This window comes from Petaurus breviceps, unplaced genomic scaffold, assembly GCF_028583685.1.
Source record: "Petaurus breviceps papuanus isolate PSGF00001 unplaced genomic scaffold, PetGlider_PUasm1.0 90847, whole genome shotgun sequence".
Taxonomy (NCBI): Eukaryota; Metazoa; Chordata; class Mammalia; order Diprotodontia; family Petauridae; genus Petaurus; species Petaurus breviceps.
This window is the reverse complement of record NW_027187360.1, coordinates 19,347,225-19,365,729: the sequence shown is the minus strand read 5'-3', so window position 1 is coordinate 19,365,729 and position 18,505 is coordinate 19,347,225. Positions and strand designations below refer to the sequence as shown.

The window sequence follows — 18,505 nt, the reverse complement described above, 5'->3', positions numbered from 1 at the left end:
TCCTTCCTTCCTTCCTTCCTTCCTTCCTTCCTTCCTTCTCCCTGGCACAGAGTAAGTGCTTTATAAATGTTAGCGGAATTGAAGCAATCATCTAAAAACTGATAGTGGTGAATTCAGTCAATAAGTCTTAATAGCTTACTATATGCCAGGGACTGTACCCAGCATTGGGGATATAAAGAAGGTCAAAACAGTCCATGCTAACCCAGAAGCTTATATTTTTAATATAAACAGGGTTATATATACAGGGTTAGTTAGGTGGTGCAGTAAATAAAGTTTTTGGCCTGAAGTCAGGAAGATTCATTATCCTGAGTTCAAATCTGGCCTCAGACACTTACTAGTTATGTGACTCTGGACAAGTCACTTAACTCCGTTTACCTCAGTTTCCTCAACTGTAAAATGAACTGGAGAAGGAAATGGCAAACCACTCCAGTATCTTTGCCAAGAAAACCCCAAATGGGGTCATGGAGAGTTGAACATAACTGAAAAGGACTGACAAACAATAACAGGAATATATAAGATACATATAGTACATTTCAATTCTCCATGCCCTTTGTCCTCTTCCATCTTTCAGTATCTCAGATTACTGATAAGTGGCTACTCAGGGTAGGGGTGTCATGACTTCACTCTAATCACTTTTTATTATGTTCATTTGCTCAGAAAGCACTGATTGTGTGTCTTCTGTGTGTACAACTCTGCACCTGACACCTGGGTGGGGCAAGGAGAGAGGATAAATGAATTTTATACAGTTGACATATTCCCCCTCTATTCACAGATCTCTGTTAGATAGCATCTTCCTAGACTGAAACAGGATAAAAAATAACAAAAACAACACCAACACTTATCTAAGGTTTTCAAGATGCTTTCCATACTTTATATCTTTTGAACATTGTGAGATAGGTATTATTAGCCCTGTTTTACAGATGAGAAAACAGGCTCAGAGTGGTTGTGATTTGCCCATGATCATGTAGCTAAAAAAAAGTGTCAGAAACCAGATGTGACTCCAAGTCTTCCTGATTCCCAGTCTAGTATTTTAACCACTCTGTCACATTGTTTCTTGGGTCACTGTTAATTAGAATGCAAATCAGTCCAGTTTCCTCACACAATGCATATGACATGCATTTCCTTCCCCTCCCAACCAACCAAACAAAAAACTCCTAAGATTTTTCAGGAGTTATTTGTTAGTAAAAAACAAATAAACAAACAACAATAAAGTAAATTGATCCAAAAGTCAGGCCTGGGCAGTTTACCCAAACACAACAAAACCAGTCCCAAAATCTAATTAACAAGGAGCCAGCAGGATGAAATAAGCTAATGAGTTACTTGGAGCCCAATTTAGTCACTGACTTCCTTCCTTCCAAGCCTGGACTTTGAAGCACAATCGAATATTATTTTGCACTCTGCAATTACGGCAGACGGGGAGACTGGGTAGCTGCTGCAAGATTTGTATTAGTAGAGAAGCATTACTGCTCCTGGGAATCAAACTGAGATTCACCCATTTGTGGCAGGTGTTTTAAGTACTCAGCCTAACAATCCACCTACGCATGGCACTCCAGCAATTCAACGACTAAATTAAGTCTCTGAATATTAAATTAATGATGGAAATCTAAAATATTAATATATTCTAATTGAATATTCTCCGATAAATTATCCAAGCATTCTCAGCAATTTGATTTTTACTTTCATTTCTTAAGGAACTTTCAGCTGCATAAATATAGCTATTAAAGCAATTCAAAGAAATGGAACATTTTCTGCTCAGACGAGAGAGAACTCTATAAACACAAAGAATCTAAAATTTCTTTCATATGATTGATTAAATCATAGAACCCAAGACAGCTGAATCATTAAATGACTGCTTTCTTCTAGTCCTTTTGGCTTTAGCAAGGACAATACAAATTTCCTCTAGGTCTGAATACAAAGAAACACAATATATTTAATTATAGTAAGCCTTGAAGGCTGTTGTATGAACATTTCAAATGGAGTATTTGGGGTGCTGTGGCTGCATTTTTATAAATCCATTTTCTGGGTAGGCAAGTATGCAACTGGACGTATGATAAGTATTTGTCTATACCTGTATATGAAATGCAGAGAGTGTATTCAAAACTATGGCTGTCTATTAACTGGGTTTGGGACGGCAGATAACTGCTGTATTCTATGAAAATGACAAGTAAGTTAGAAGGACATTCTGTCTTATATGCAGGTGGTATTGTTTGTTCTTCGTTCTAGAAGGGGACCACGACATCTGGAAAGTGATGCCATGACTTGCAAGTGAATTGGATTTAAGTAGGGAGGGCTGTGTGGAGTCACCAGTCTCACTCTCTCCTGCGAAGCCATTTGGGTTCAGTGGCAAGATACAGATCAGGATGACTGGAGATGGCCCCATGCAGTGGGAGACCTTGGCTTTTTTTAAGTTAAGGTCTTTCCCATGTCTCAGAAACACAAAGGAAGATAATGATTTCTATGGAGATGTTATCTAGGGCAGTGTTTATTAACTTGGAGGTCTGGGAACTTGGTTTTGTTTCTTTAAATATCTATATCTATACCTATCTCTGTCTCTCTATCTATATAAATAGATAGAGAGACATAGATATACACATATGTATGTAGATACATAACTATTTCAGTATAATGGTTTCCTTTTTAATCCCATGTATTTAATTTAATCATTTAAAAGTATTCTTTTGGAAATAGAAGGGATTCATAGGCTTCACCAGAATACCAAAGGAGTCCACAATTTTTAAAAAAGGAGGGTGTAAGGACCTCTGATGTAGAAGATAGAGACCTCAAAGGGTTATTACTCTTAATGTCTAGGTTTGAATGGACTGAATGAATTCCATTTTCCATTCATTCTTGGAGTGGGGCTGGAGGTGGGGTGGGGCTCTATTTTAGTAACTGTGAACACACTAAACTGTTTGTGAAGGGCAGAATTAACATCCCCCCCCCCCACCTTTCCTTAAAGCTCAAACAAATTCACCCTGCCTCCAACCTCTCCTCCTGTATTAGTTTCTTCCCTGAGGCTTTCATTCTCCCTCACTGCAGAGCTCTCCAGGGAAAGAAATCCTCTTATTTTTTCATTTCACCCACATGCTTTTATGACTTTGAAGAACTAGGCTCTGTCATAAAGACTCAGAATAAGGAAGGATTTAGAGAGTGAATAGTTTCTCCCTCTAGTAAGGTGACTGAGTCCAGTGGAAAACTTTTATCATGTTTATAAGAATGGAATATACTTTGGGAGGTGTTCAAATGGGTACCCTCATTTTGTGCAAGGGAAACAAGCAGATGAATAAACCTCAGATTAGACTATTCTGTATGCAATTAGGCAACTGCACCTGTCAGATAGGTGTTTCATCAACTAACCTTCTGATTCATGCATACAAACTAATTTCACGCAACTGAAAAGCTGGAGGATAAAACAGATGTGCTTAAAATAATGGTGCATGTGAAACCAGAGGCCTTCCCCCATTATAGAATTTGAATCAATGAAATCAATACATGTATATACTTATCAAAAATGCAAGTATGATGATTATGCTTCTAGGGAAGATAGCAGTAGTATAGGGATATCTAACAACAGTACACTGAACTAGATTAAAATGTAATTGGGAAATGTTTAACAAAATAAACAAAACTATGATAGAACATATGTAATGTTAACATGCAGTTTTCTGAAAGGCAGCTAGGTGGTTCAGTGCCAGATTGCTGGGTCTGGAGTCAGGAAGACCTGAGTTCAAATCTTATCTCAGATACTTGCTAGCTATGTGACCCTGGGCAAGTCACTTAACCCTGGTTGCCTCAGTGTCCTCATCTGTAAAATGATCTGGAGAAGGAAATAGCAAAGCACTCCAGCATCTCTCCCAAGAAAATCCCAAATGGGGTCATGAAAAGTCAGACACAATTGCAATGACTGAACAAATATACTTATGAATTTTATTTTCATCTAGACCATCACTTTGGGACACTCTTGATATGGAAACACCCTAGTTCTGTGGTGATGATTCATTTATAACTTAGAATCTTAGGGAGTTTGTCTGGTGGTATTATGAGGTTAAGGGACTTGAACCATGATATCATGGCAAAGCATGTGTCAGGGACACATCATGAACCCAGATTTTTTCTGTCTCCAAGGTCAGACCTTTATCAGCTACATCATGCTGCCTCTCATTCATCACACACACACACACACACACACACACACACACACACACACAATACACAGAGTCCTGTAGGAAACTGTAGGTCATATTAGTTATAAGGAAAATACCAATGGAGTGCTAGAGGGTGTGTGTGAATAGCGAACTTCTTGGATGTCCCTTCCAAAGGTGAAGGATAAATCCCAAATATCACTAAGCTCCTTTACTAGTCAATCCTGGATCTATCAATTTACTTTAACCCCTTCTAAAAAGAGGAAAAAGACAGTTCCTGCCCTAAAGGAGCTCACAATAGAATGGGGAGACAATGAATAAGCTATACACAGGATAATAAGAAATGATTAAAAGAAGGAAGGCACTGGAATTAGGAGGGGGTTAGGGAAGGCTTCCTGTAGAAGGTGACATTTTGTTGTTGTTGCTGTTCAGTCATTTCAGTTGTGCCCGATTTTTCATGATCCCTTTTTGGGGTTTTCTTGGCAGAGATACTGGAGTGGTCTGCCAATTCCTTCTCAAGTACATTTTACAGATGAGATAACTGAGGTAGGCAGGGTTAAGTGACTTGCCAGGGTCACACAGCTAGTAAATGTCTGAGGCTGGATTTGAACTCAGATCTTCCTGACTCTAGGCCCAGTACTCTTATCCGCCCTACCACCCAGTTGCCCAGGTGGGGTTTTAGTTCAGGCTTAAAAAAGCCAACGGGGTTGGTATTTGCCAGAGGTGAGATTGAATACAGATTAGCCTAACTCAGAGACTGGCACTTCCTCCATTATGCCACACTGCTTTTCATTTCCTTACTATCTTTTTAAATGTTAAAAGTAGGTTTTATTGATGCCCTTTGTCTTTATATCACAGTTATTTCTTATCCACACCTTCCAAAAACCCTCCCTTGTGAGAAAGCAAAATAATTAAGCAGAACACATGCAATAAGGACACTTCTGACAGTATATACAATATTCAGTCCTACTTGTCCCCTACGCTTCTGCTGTAAGGGAAGAAGTAAAACTTAATTTAGATATTGGTTTAATTTCAGAAGCAAAACACAAGAAAGGTTTAAATATTTTGCTGTTACAATGGAATCTTTGATATAGTTAAAATTCTGTCAGTCATCTCATTATAGAAGCTATAACTACTACACTGGAAATGCAAACTACTTTTCAAAGCCTTAAACCCTTTGTCTTATCTACAGGTTCAGAAAACATAATTCACAAGATTGGTATTTGCTTTGTGGCTTTGAGGGGTCACGGGTCAGTGCAGATAAGCTGTTAAACTTGAAATGGTCCTCTCCTCTTACCACTGTCTCACATTTCCATGGTGGGCCCATATAGATTTTCCACCCAGTTGTTTTCTCTTGGATGACCATCCTGTTAAATATAGTGTAGAAATAATGCTTGACTTGGGAAGTACGATGGACTGCCAGCTGACATCTGAGCTCCCATTCCAGTTCTGAAGTTTGGGTATTCTTGAATAACCAATGAATGAACTGGGAATTCTCAGTGGCATTTCCAGCAATCCATTTTTACTTATTTTCTCCCCATTTCCCATGTAGTTTAGATCTCAGTTTAATTTCAGAAGCACAAATGCAAAAAAAAAAAAAAGAAAAGCAAAAAAAAAAAAAAAAAGCTTAAACATTTTGTGCCACTGTTCCGGCTGGCTGCTCAGAAACCAGCCTAAACTGAGTGGTTATTTTCTGTTTTGGATGCCATCTTCATTGCAAATATGTTTTCCATTCCCTATGCATGGCTGAGCAACTGTATATGAGCAGCTATGATGCTCCTTAGAAGGAAAAAGCCTGTAATTAACCAAGGTTTGGGGAAGAAGATTCTGTTCTCCTCCCCTCCATTTTTCATTTAACATATTTTATCAGAATGAAATGCTTTAATGAGCAGAGAATTGCAGCTGATCCCAGCTGAACTTCGTAGGGCTGTTTTCAGCTCCACATTCCCATTAAGATGCATTCACATTTGCTATGATTTAGACTTCATTCAGGAACAACCTTGCCCCAAATACTGACAAGTAACTAATCAGCTTCCATGAAATGGAATGTTCCCCCTTTTTTTTTTTCTTACAATGAAAAGCAGGAATGGGAGAGCATAAGCCCCTTCCTTGCTGCTCTTCTCCTGTTCCCTATACAAGCTCTCTGTATACCATATAACATAGAGGCCCAGAGAAACCCAAGCAGAACTGGAAAAGAGATACCCAAAAGGAATGTATGGCTACACACAAATACTCCTGTGTCTTGATGCAACTCTAAGCTTCATTTCAAAAATACAAATTTTCTTCAATGGAGGCATAATGGGTATGCCAATTCCCATTTACTAAAGACACATCCAAAAGAGCTCCTGGCTCAGAGACTAGTCTTCCTATGAAGGGAGACAAGGAAAGATTACAATGCCTGTACTATTATCGCTTTGAAAAGCTTTAGAAGCCCATCCACCAGAAATTCACTGGCACAAATTTTCTCCACAACTCAGTTCAATGCTGTCCACTTTCATGTGCTGTGCCTACTCTAGTGCAGGAACAGATGGGAGCCCGATCCACCACCCAACATTCAGGAGTGTTTGAAATCAGATCAGAATTGTTCACCTAGATCTATCAGGCAGCCAAGCCGCTCTGGGGAAGTGTGAAGATTAGGAGGAGGGAAATAAGCACAAGGTTCTCATCTTTGAAAACCTTCATTTGTGTCCCTCCTCCTCTTCTCAGCCCATTACAAAGCAAAATGTAACTGATAAACCCTGGGCTCCTGCTGACACTCAGGCAGCCCTCACGATAGGGGCAATCGTGTGGGTCAGGGGACCCAAAGCTGCAGATAACAAATGGGCTCTGAACCAGAAAAACATCATAAAACATAAAAATACAAGAAGAACCAGCCACCACAGGGAAGTTTCACGCTTATGATAATAGTTTCTTAGCATTGTGCAGCATTGTAACTGCCGACTCTGATTCCTCCATCCACATGCCATTACTGACTTCTGGGAAAATACTTCTCTCCCACAACCCCCCTCCTCATCTATGTTTTCTGTTTGGAAATGTCAACAGCACAGACAGCATAAAGAATGAAGCCGAGCAATGAATGGATAGCTTCCAAGGTTCTTACTGTCACTTGTCAATAGTTCATAAGATTTGGGTTATATTTTTTTTTCCATACCTGACTAGATAAACAATAAAATCATGTAATGCTTCCTAAAACAGAAATTTAAGTGTTTGATGATCTCAAACTACAGAAAGATTTAGCAATGGCTAAATTTCAACAGAAAGTTGAATATGTTTCCTGTTTGGGAGCCTTAGACTACAATGCAAGGCCAAGAATAATCAATGCTTTAATGGGAAGTAAGGCTAGGATTTCCTTTGCCTGTTTTTTCCCACCATCCCACTGATAAAGGAGAATGGGTCAGAAAATAACAACCTATATTTTTCTCTGTAGTCAACCAGAAGCTGGCAATAGCTGGAGAATAAAATAATACTGAAGCATATCAACCCTATGGCTTTATAAAGTATAGGGTGGGGTTTTGTGCAAGGGTTTTCCTTTCCACTTTTCATCTATTAAGCTGACTCAGTCCTTGGCAGGATTGTAAAAGGTACTACTTGGTGGAAAGGAAAGCATAGTTCATCATCATCATCATCATCAAAGTAGCATTCAAATAATGCTTTAAGGTTTGTAATGAGTTTTGCAAATATCTCATTTGTATCCTCATAACAACCCTGGGAGGTTATTATCCCCATTTTATAGAGGAGAAAATGAGGCAAAGATTAAGTGATTTACCCAGGGTCACACAGCTAGTAAGGATCTGAGATCCCATTTGAACTCGTCTTCCTGTTTCTAGATGCAGCACTCTACTTATTGCTCTTTTAGCTGTCTCATATAATGACTAAGGTTGGTCAACCCAGTTGATTAGAGCATGGCTAATGATCTCTGCAGGCAGAGCCATAACTAGAGTAGGAAAACTGGGACTTTCCCTAAGGTGCCAAAATGTAGAGAGTTTAGCTCACTGTGAGGGGAGACATCTCCTGTATAAGGCTTTTCGTGACTCACTACACCATGACTTTGTCTTTGCTTTTCATATATTCCAATTGTTCGTTGTTTCTCCTGTTAGAGCACAAGTTCCCAGAGGACTGGGATGTTACACTTTTGTCTTTGTCTCTGTGGTACCTGGCACATTGTCTGGGCACATAGTAGATGTTTATTGAATGTTTGGTTTTTTTAGCTGTAGAGAAGCAAAGCTTTGGCACCTGGTTAGAAAAGACAAAGTCAAAGCTATCAGATGGCTGGCTTCCTCCTAACACACACACACCACACACAGTATGCTCTTCTCTATCTCAGGGGCCTAGTTAGTAACAAATATTGTTTAGATATAATCTGGTTCTGTGCAGTCTATTATGATTCTAAAAGGGGGAAACTCCCTTCCTACAACAGTATCCTTAACTGTAGTCATCTATTAAACTTGGGAACAGGTCAAGACGGTCGTGGATGAATCATCGATTTAGAACTGAAAGGGTTCTATCGTGTTATTTAGTCCAATTCACACATTTTACATGAGAAAAACTGAGACCTATGGAGATTAAGAGACCGTGAACAAAATCATATAGATAGCAGTAAGGTTTTCTCAACTGTAAAATGGGGATAAGAAGAACACTTATCTTCCAAGGTTGCTGTTAGGATCAAATGAGATCATTTTTACGTGATGCTTAGCACAATGCCTAGCACATCGGGGTCATATAAATGCTAGTTATTATTATTATTAGTGGTAGTAGTAGTAGCATTTATATTAGTATTGGATGTCAAAGGCAGGATTTGAACCCAGATTCTCTGACTCCTTGGTATAATTGTCATAGATAGATAGATAGATAGAAAGAACACTTACTAAGCAGTTATATGTGAGACATTAGTGCTACGGATACAAATACAAGCAAATGAGCAGTTCCTTTTCTCAAGGACCTCACATTTTAATGGTGAGCTCAGCTTCAATAATAGTGAAGGGGGCAGGGTAGAATTGTCCACCAGTATGATGTGGAGATGGCATTGAGGCTTAGTTCTAGTCAAGCTAAGGAAACATAAATAACAGAGCTATCATCCCAGGGACTGTCTAAAGTTATGGTTGGGAGATAAAGGGTATGGACAAAGAACATAGGCAGCATGGTCAGGAGCTAGCCAGGAGACACTTCAGAGCTCTACAGGACCAGTAGCATAATTTTTGTATCCAAAGCACAGCATTATATTGCATTTAATTACTGAAACTTTTGACATTGCTTAGCACTATATTAGTGGCAATCATCCTTTCTAGATCAATTATGTTTAAGATTTTTGGTTAACATTGAAGAATAATTCTATTGGATATGAAGTTATGTATTTAGATAATATTTTCTGGAAGAGGAAGGAACATATTCAAAAGTTATTCCCCTTTATGTCCATCTATGGATTTTAAACACCCAACTTCATCTTTCCATGATGAAAGAAATAAGAAACAAAATAGTGTCTAATCATCACAGAGAAAGAAATGACACATTAATAATAGTCTATGGCACCATAGTTTCAAGAAGAGTGAGGTGAGTTTCATCACAATGGATGGAAATTACTTAATGGGATCCTCACCATCATTTTGTCAAATTATTGTTGAGATTAGAGTGCAATTTTCTTCAAAGGGAAGAAGAAAATGCTAGTCAATGGACTTGGTTATTGAAAAATAAATATGTAAAATGAATTACTTCCCCCAAGCAAAGAAACACCATGGTGGGAGGCATGAAGAACATCATCAGCTCGGCAAACACTTCTATTTTATTCAAATAACCATCAGTAACAACACTCAATGCTTGCTTCATTTATTTGTGTGTTATAACCTCACAATTGCAAAGGTATAATCAATTTTAATGAACAAACAGCTTATTTATCATGGAAGGTGACTATAAGCAGCAAGATTATGGGATGGTCACACATAGGTCATTGGTCCTAGTCCTAACTCTACCAGTAGCTTTTCCCATATGTCATTAAAATGATTTAGAGATGCCCGAGGGAATGATCATAGTTTAGTTGATCAGAAAGACTTGAAGAATATTATTTCCCACTTTGATTTTCCCCTTGCTGGAAAGATGAAAAATATGTCTTCAAAGAGAGGAAGCACAGACACTCTACCCAGGTTCAAGTCAATCAGTGCTGCCTTGCAGCTTGAAAAGGAAGTCAACATTTGGAGGTGAATTCTCCACCTCCTGGCCAGAGCTGCCAGGCTATTTTCTCTCAGAATATATATATTTTAAATCCACTTACCCTCACGAGCTGCTGTGGGAAAGGACCACGGGAATTTTCTGGGACATTGATTGGTGGAATGACCCAGTCCCTCTTTTGTCTTCTTAGCCCATTGGAATTCTGATGTTGGGGCCATGGTAACAGCATGTCATTTGGCGGCTGCATAATTTCCAGTGATGTGCTCTTCTTCCCTTTTTGCTGTTTATTTTTTTTTGTGGGGTGGGGAAGAGAAGAAAGGAAGAGATAAAAAACATTATGAGAGAATGCTACAGAGGAAGTATTCCCCACCCTGACCCCTGTAGGCTCCAATTACTTGTTAAGACTATTTGTATGGTATTGCTTAGTTCCGTAAAAAAAATCTTTATGTAGGAAACTCACGTACTATTAGCCCACATAAAAGTGAATCAAACGTTTCTTCATTAAGGAGGCATTACACATAATTATCTTTCTGGCTATCAATATAATTGAGCAAAACTATGGAGAAAGTGACTTTCTGGAATTTATAGGGGCCATTATGCCAAAGGTAGACTTTTGAAAGGAGATGAGATGCCCAAACTGGGAAAAACTTGTAAGAACCTACTAGACATATGGCTGCACTTCCCTCACATCTCCTGTCCAACATGTCTAGGCTTTGAAAATGGTTTTGTTTTGTAAATGCAAAGCTGGATGAGGAAGGCTGAAGTGTGAATGTTAGAAGCAATGGTGCTAAGAGTACTACATTTAGAATTAGAGCGCCTTGGTCCAAAACCTAGCTCCGCTACCTTCTACCTTTGTGACTTAAGAGAATTCATTTTATCTCCTTGGGCCTCAGTTTCCCTTCCTATAAAACAAAGGATTAGAACTAGAAAATGTCTAAATTCCATTCTGGTTCTAAATCTATGCTCCCCGTCTCTTAGCATACACATAGCCCAGAGTCAGAGTTCCAGAGTTAAAAAGAGATAGAGCTGAAGTCTTAAGTCTACATGGACACAATACCCCCAGTAATTTGTCCAAAAAAGTATTTTAACAATACACATTCTTACAAAGGCATCAATTGAGAATTCTCCCCAGATAATTCACATGTACCCTAGCTAATACCCAAACTTTCACACACACACACACACACACACACACACACACACACACACACACATATATATATATATATATTTCCATTTTGAATCATTCACTGAGTCTTCATGTCAAAATTTACAGTGATTTCTAATTAAAGAGCATAAAGAACTGAAAGGTTTCCCATTGGTCATTATCCACCCCTAGCTTATAAAGGATGCGCTGGACTCGCGTATTCATGGTGCCCTTAATTTCTATGGAAATATGACATTATACAAAAATCTCTTTAAGTAGGATTAATAGCATTGACTAATGATTAATCATCAAGATCCTTATAGTAACTAAGTGAAGAAAAAAATGTATTTTATCCCATTCTGTGAACTTACCATACCTAATTTTAGAAGCAGTGTTACCTCTTCTGTATAATGTGCTTTCTTCTACACTACAGATTATAGCTTTACTGCTTTTGCATACCATCTTCCACCCTAAGGGAGTGGCAAATGCTTTAAAAATGTTTAAGTCAAATGAGAATCAAGAAAATCATCTTCCTAACAGCATTTGATGTTCTTGTTAGATGAATCACATACAAAGTCCTTTCCCACCAGGGATGTACCAGAAGTTACAGCATCATATCCAATAATCAAAGAATTTGGGGGAAGCTACCTGAAAAGGACACATGAAATATCTGTCCTCTTGACAGAGAAGTGTGGGACTACAGGGGCAAGATGTTACATTTATTGGTAGACATGGTGAATGTCTTCATTATTTTTGCTTAACTGGTTTTCTTTGTTATTTAGTAGGTCTCAATTTACCAGGTAGATGTAAGGAGGAAGGCATTCTAGTCAGAAATGACCATGATGTGAGAACAAAAGGCATCAGGAAATATTTGTGATGTGGTTCTAGGTATTACCATGGAGTTGTGAGAGCAACACAAATATTTATTGGCTGGGGTTCCTCACTGGTAATAAAAGAGAAATGGGGAAGGAAGAGGAATATCAAATAATACCCCTTCCCTGATGCTTTACAATTATCAAATGATTCTATACATGTTATTTGATTCTCTCGGTAATCTCGGTAAGAACAATGTGGGGGAAATGGAAAGATCACTGGGCTTGTGATCAGGAAGACCTAGATTCTACAATACTAGCTGTATGACAATGTCACTTAACCTTTTTGTGCCTCATTTTCTCCATTCATAAAATGAAAGGGCTGAATTCAATGGCCTCTGGGGTCTCTTTCCACTCTAAATTTCTAAACCTATGACACCAGGATCTTATAATCATATGGTAGGCTGGGTAGATATTATCATTTTTAACATAAGAGGAAACTGAGGCAAAAAGATGAGTTTCCTGTCATAATAAAATAAATAAATGACTGAAATAAGATTCGAAATTAGAACTCTAAGCTCCCAGGGCTTTTTATCATAGACCATTCTATTTCTAAATTGACCCATATCTAATGTAGATTCATGACATCTATAGGAAAAATATGTCATTGCAATAAGTGTGCAGGGATGAGATAGAAGAAAATTGACATTTTAAAACAATGGCCAGTGATATTATTCAAGGCCTGGGTATAAAAGGACAAAATAAGCAGAGTACAGAATCCTGTGAGTGAACTTCTGGGAGATTTCTCCAAACTGGAAGACTCTTTGCCTCAGGAGCCTCTCCAACTTAAAAAAAGACCTAAATGTGTCTCCTTCCCAGATGTACTGGCTTAAGAGAATGGATATGGGTTAATTTTCATTGTTCAAGTGGGTCACTGAGAGGTGGATTCTTAGATCAGAACCAAACAATTTTTGCTTTGTGGAGTATGTACAGGGAAATGAGTCTGGACCAAAAGTGACCCTGGAATTAGAACAAATTCCGAAGTTTCAGGATGAGCCTGATAGCCCTGGCCACAGTGCCACAGCACCAGCCTTCTTCAGTTTTGTAGAATATCTGTCCACAGGTAGCATAGTGGACATGATCTGAGTTGTTTCTCTTGACCATGTGCATCTGCAGCAGCACCTACAAGCTGGACAGTTCCTCCTCAGAATCTCAGAAAGGCCTTAACACAACTGCATAGAAAAGGAGAGAACTGCTTTATCTGCATTTGCTAAAGATGAATTCTCATGGCATTAATTTCTCTTGTGTTGTTTAAATAAATTTCACATATTTGCTACTATTTTAAAGCTGTGAGACAAATGTAATAACAAAATCTGGTGAAAATAAATGCCAGACCTGCTCAGTCTTCTGCCTAAAATATGCACCAACTTCTCTGGAAGAGCAGAGAAAGAATGTCAACAATTAACAAATATCCCTTTAAAACTACCATATTCCTTTGAACATGGAACAATCTTGGGCCCATTTGGGAAAAGCAATATAAACACTGAAGTTAATTACACTAATTATAAATAATGCTTACAGTTTTCTCTTTAAAATATTTTTCAACAGACGACACCTGCTGATTTTCCCCCACTGGATTCCTATGCTCAGAATTTTATGGAAAATAACAAGCAAATGACAGCTAATAATTTGTATGTAACCTTTACACTTAACGAAAAGGAAAAAACCCTCAATGCAGCAACTCTGTAATTCTCAGCAAGTTTTTCAAAATTAAGAAAACAGTAGCTGGGGCAGATAGCTCAGAAAAAAATATCACTGAATCTTTACAGCAAGTTTGTTCAATGTAAATAGGGAAAAGAGATATCCGTCACTCCTTTTCTTTAGGATTACAGAGAGAATTGGTGTAGTTCTAGAATTCTTTTTTTTTTTTAGGACAAGCATGTGAAATCTTCTAAATTTAATGATAAAATCTAGCAACAGGGCTCATCATACCACATGGGTTTCCCTGAGCCCAGTGTCATTTGCTTTCTCTTTCTGCTGGCCTCTAAAATGACATTTTAAAGATGCACAAAGAGGAATGTGTATGTCTACATACCTCAGTGGACAAATGTAATGTGGACAACAAGAGATGATATGATATGGAGGGAACATATTGTTCAGGGAACATCATGATATAGAAGAAACCTATTGCTTCTCAAAATGTCACAAAGAATCGAACTCCAATATAACAGACTGGTAAAATGTAATCAATGAATAATAATCTGCATATTGATTCAAAAGAAGAGAAATGAGAGGACACCCTCAACCCACCATTTTGAAGTGGTGGGAGGTCCACAGGTGTTGCATATCATACGTTTTTTGAACTTCTCACTATATTGATCAGCTGTGCTGATTCCCCCATGCCCCTTTTTTAAATACTACTTGTTTTATGGGATGGCTTTCTGGGAGGGGGAAGGGAAAAGTTATTAGGGAAAATTATGCTTGTATAAAAGAATCAAAAGAAATCAACAAGAACTGAATTTAAAAAACAATAAAACACTTTGGAAGTATAGCCTGTTAACAAAATTCTGCTGACTTCAACAAAGGTGATAGTGTAATTATGAATACAGGTAGAATGTTAGTGATAGAAAAGAAACACACACACACACACACACATACACACAGAGGAGGTGGACAGGTTTGGAAAGTAAGACTTTATCACTCTTTCACCTGCATTAGCCTGGTGAGAGAATGTCCTGACTTGTTTTCCAAATGGAGTTGTTCCTAAAGTGGAGAAGGGAGCATCAGCTTGAAAGAACTTTCCCCCACTGGCATAAGATTGACTTTGCTTAAAATCTGTAGCCACCAAGCATTCTTCTGATCTTGATTTGTGAGAAAAAGTAATGTGAAGTAAAAGTGACTATGTTGAGTAGGCCCAGTTTATGATAAGGGTGCTTTGTGATGGCACCCTTACATGATGCTTTGATTTATTTGATGGTTTGAATGCCAGGCTGAAGGGTTTGTCCCTTGGCCATCATTATTTATTGGGAAGTGCTCACTAACCTTTATTTTGTAGCAAATTTTCAATTCCCATATTTGGTACAGCTCAGATAGGGGAGGAAAGTATCCATCATGAATAGTAGAAATTGATGGATGAATGGATGTGAGGCAATGTTGGTGTAGAGGTGAGTGGACCTTGTGGAACTTGTTAGCTTATTGGAGGGAAAATGTTCTCTGAGATGGAAAGGAAAGAAGTGAGGTAAGGATATGGATTCATAGAACATAGTCATGATGGTGGTTCTGAAGGGGAGTTAAAAATAGGCCATACCTAGTTTTAGGGCATCAGATTGCCAGCACCTAAACTTCTCTGAACTAGATTCCAATTATGTAGGGTGGAAGGAATGTTATGGTTTGACTGTAAGAGGGATGGAAGAGAATGGTATAAGGTGAAATCCAACTGTAGGTACAGATCATGTTGAAGGAGATTTATAACCTGAGGTGTGTAGCAAAAGTCTGACCCACTGTGATCATTGAGATATCCAAGATGCTTGCCCACATCCCAGATGAATACAACAATGGGGAACCTGTTCATATGCTGATAGGGACTTCAATTGTGCAATACTTTAATTAGAATGAAAAAAAGTTTTGTGGATACTGAAATGAGTTACATATATCAATACAATTTTCAATCCTGGTTTTGTGTCTGGTACTAATTTGCTACATGTCCTTAAAAATTTCAACTCTTTGAGACTTAGTAAAGTAAGGGACAAAGCTCTAAGCTCTTTCTCATTTCTGACATTAATAAGAATGATGATGATGATGATTATAATAACAATAATAGCTAACAATTATATAGTTCATTGAGTTTGCAAAATACTTTATGTATGTTATTTCACTTGATTTTATTAACATACTCACTATCGGGAAACTGAGCCTGAAAGAGCTAAGTGACTTGTTCAGGGTTCTACACGTAGTAAGTACCTGAGGCAGGATTTGAACTCAGATCTTTCTGACTCCAAGTCCAACAACCTAACCACATCTAATAGTCTCTTTTGGCATTCTTTGATTTTTATGAACCCCTGCCATATCCTAAAGTAGATAAGATTTTTGATCAATTATAAAGTATTTAATAAATACCTACTATGTGCCAAGTGCTAGATCCTGGGGACATGAATATAAAAGTGAGATAGTCAATGGCTTACATTTTAATAATTTTATAACTTTTTGGGGGGAGGATTACAGGTCCAGAAAAGAGGTCCTCATTTACACAGCTCTTAAAAGGGCTTATTCTCTTTTTAAATATAAATTTTTTTGTTATTCTGAACTTCACAAACACCAGCAAATATGAGCTTTTCCCCATACAAAGAATAGAAAAAAAGATTGTTCATAACACTGCACATCTCTATCATGTGCATTTTGTTTTTTAAAAAGATGTAATACTCTGCTACTTTAGTTCCAAAGCTGTCTTTTGTCTGAGTTTCCCTCTGAACTTCCTTCTGTTCTCTGTACTTTAAGAAAAAATGCTTCTTTGATGTGCTTATCATTTTTGTATCATTATTACTCTCTTATTCCCTCAATTTTCTACTTCCTTTTCTAAAAAAAATATCTCTCTCATAACCAATAAGCGTAGTCAAGCAAAAAGAAAAAAAACCCACACATTGAATTTTTCCCATTCTTAAGTCTCTTTAGACAGAGCTTCTCACTTCAGGGCCTCTCTCCCCACTGGGTCTTAATCAATTGTACTCAGTGTTGGATAAGTTATGCTTATAATACTATAAGGTGATGACTTTCTCCCCTGGTAGATGTTCTTTAATTATCCTCGAGCTCCCTTCATGACCGATAAGGCACGCAGCTTGTGGCTTCCTGTACTCCCTTGGTGGTAGAACCTGGTCCCAGCTACATACTGGTAACAAGATAAGAAACTCTCCCCATTCAGGAACACTTTAACATCGACACCAGCAATTTCAGAAGAACGAATGATTTAGTAAAATGAAGCCTAGTGAATCATAACAGTTGTTGCCCCCAATCAAATGGCCATTTCCCCTTTCCACTGGAGGTTCAGTTTCTCAATTCACAGAACAGCTGCCTCACTCATGTTTTCTCTACCATGAGTTTCCTCATTGCCTAACCAAAGGGTGATTCCTCTGTATACTTCTTAAGCTACATACTCCCTGTATACCCCCTTCGTCCTACTCCTTATTAGACATACTGTTTTATTTTATTTTATTTTTACCAGAGCAGCTATGTTCCTCTCCCAGGTCTTGTTCTGCATGTAATGGGGGACTGTTCTGTGTGTATGATTATGAATGTAATTGAGTATGACTTTTAGGTGAAGACGGCAGAGACTACTCAATATTAGGGAAAAACTCAGGCATTTCTCCTCCATCATCATTCATAAGTAAGGGATGAATAATGTAAAACTGACCTGGGGCAGGTTTTAAATTATCTCCCTTTCTCAAAAAAAAAGTAGAGTGTTAGAGAGAGGAGATAACTAAACTTTTTTTTTTCATAACTACATGGAGAATAATTAGATTCATTATAAATTTATATTATGCACACACATATGATCACCTATTAATATATCACAAAGTAAAGGAATTGACCTATAAAATATTAGGTCATCACACTTAAGAAAGAACTAGAAACAACCTGGGATTGCCCACTAAAGCTGGAGAAATGCACTGTTGTTCTATGGGGAACTTTTTTACTTGACCCCCTTGATTAAAGATTCTTTATGGAATGTGGGCAGGTGAATAATCTCTGCAGTTTGGTGGGCACTCTACCTACTAAATACACAAGGCTGGAGAAATAAGAAATAAAAAATAATTAAAAAATCAAAAGGCATAGCTAAAAAGGTCATGGGATCATCTACTTAGAAGCTATCTAGCTCAACCTGCTTATTTTACAGATAAGGAGCTGAGGCCCAGAGGTTAGGCAAAATGGGCAGGGTCATACAACTAGTGACAGAAATGGGAAAAGAACTCATCTTCCTCACTCTAAAACTAGTTGTTTGAGCTATTAAAAACCCTGTCATGTTTAGGGCTTCTCTGTCATCATGAAGGTGATAGTAAAGAGGAGACATAAACTTGTTTATTGATAAACTAAGAGGAAGGCCTTGTGTGTAAAAACAGGAAGGCTTTTTGTTGTTGTTATTCTAGAATTGTGATTTTATTGATGCAGAGCTTCCATTATGGAAATTCCCACTTACTACTACTACTACTACTACTACTACTACTACTACTACTACTACTACTACTACTACTACTACT

General features: G+C 38.0%; 1 protein-coding gene across 1 annotated transcript in view; it reads right to left on the bottom strand.

The window, feature by feature from the left end:
* CDH4 (cadherin 4) overlaps positions 1-18,505 on the bottom strand; it is a 464,937-nt gene that overhangs the window by 412,519 nt on the left and 33,913 nt on the right. The window contains exon 2 of the mRNA XM_069072522.1: positions 10,402-10,578. Coding sequence (XP_068928623.1) covers positions 10,402-10,578 — 177 coding nt within the window. The remainder of the gene's footprint in view (positions 1-10,401; positions 10,579-18,505) is intronic.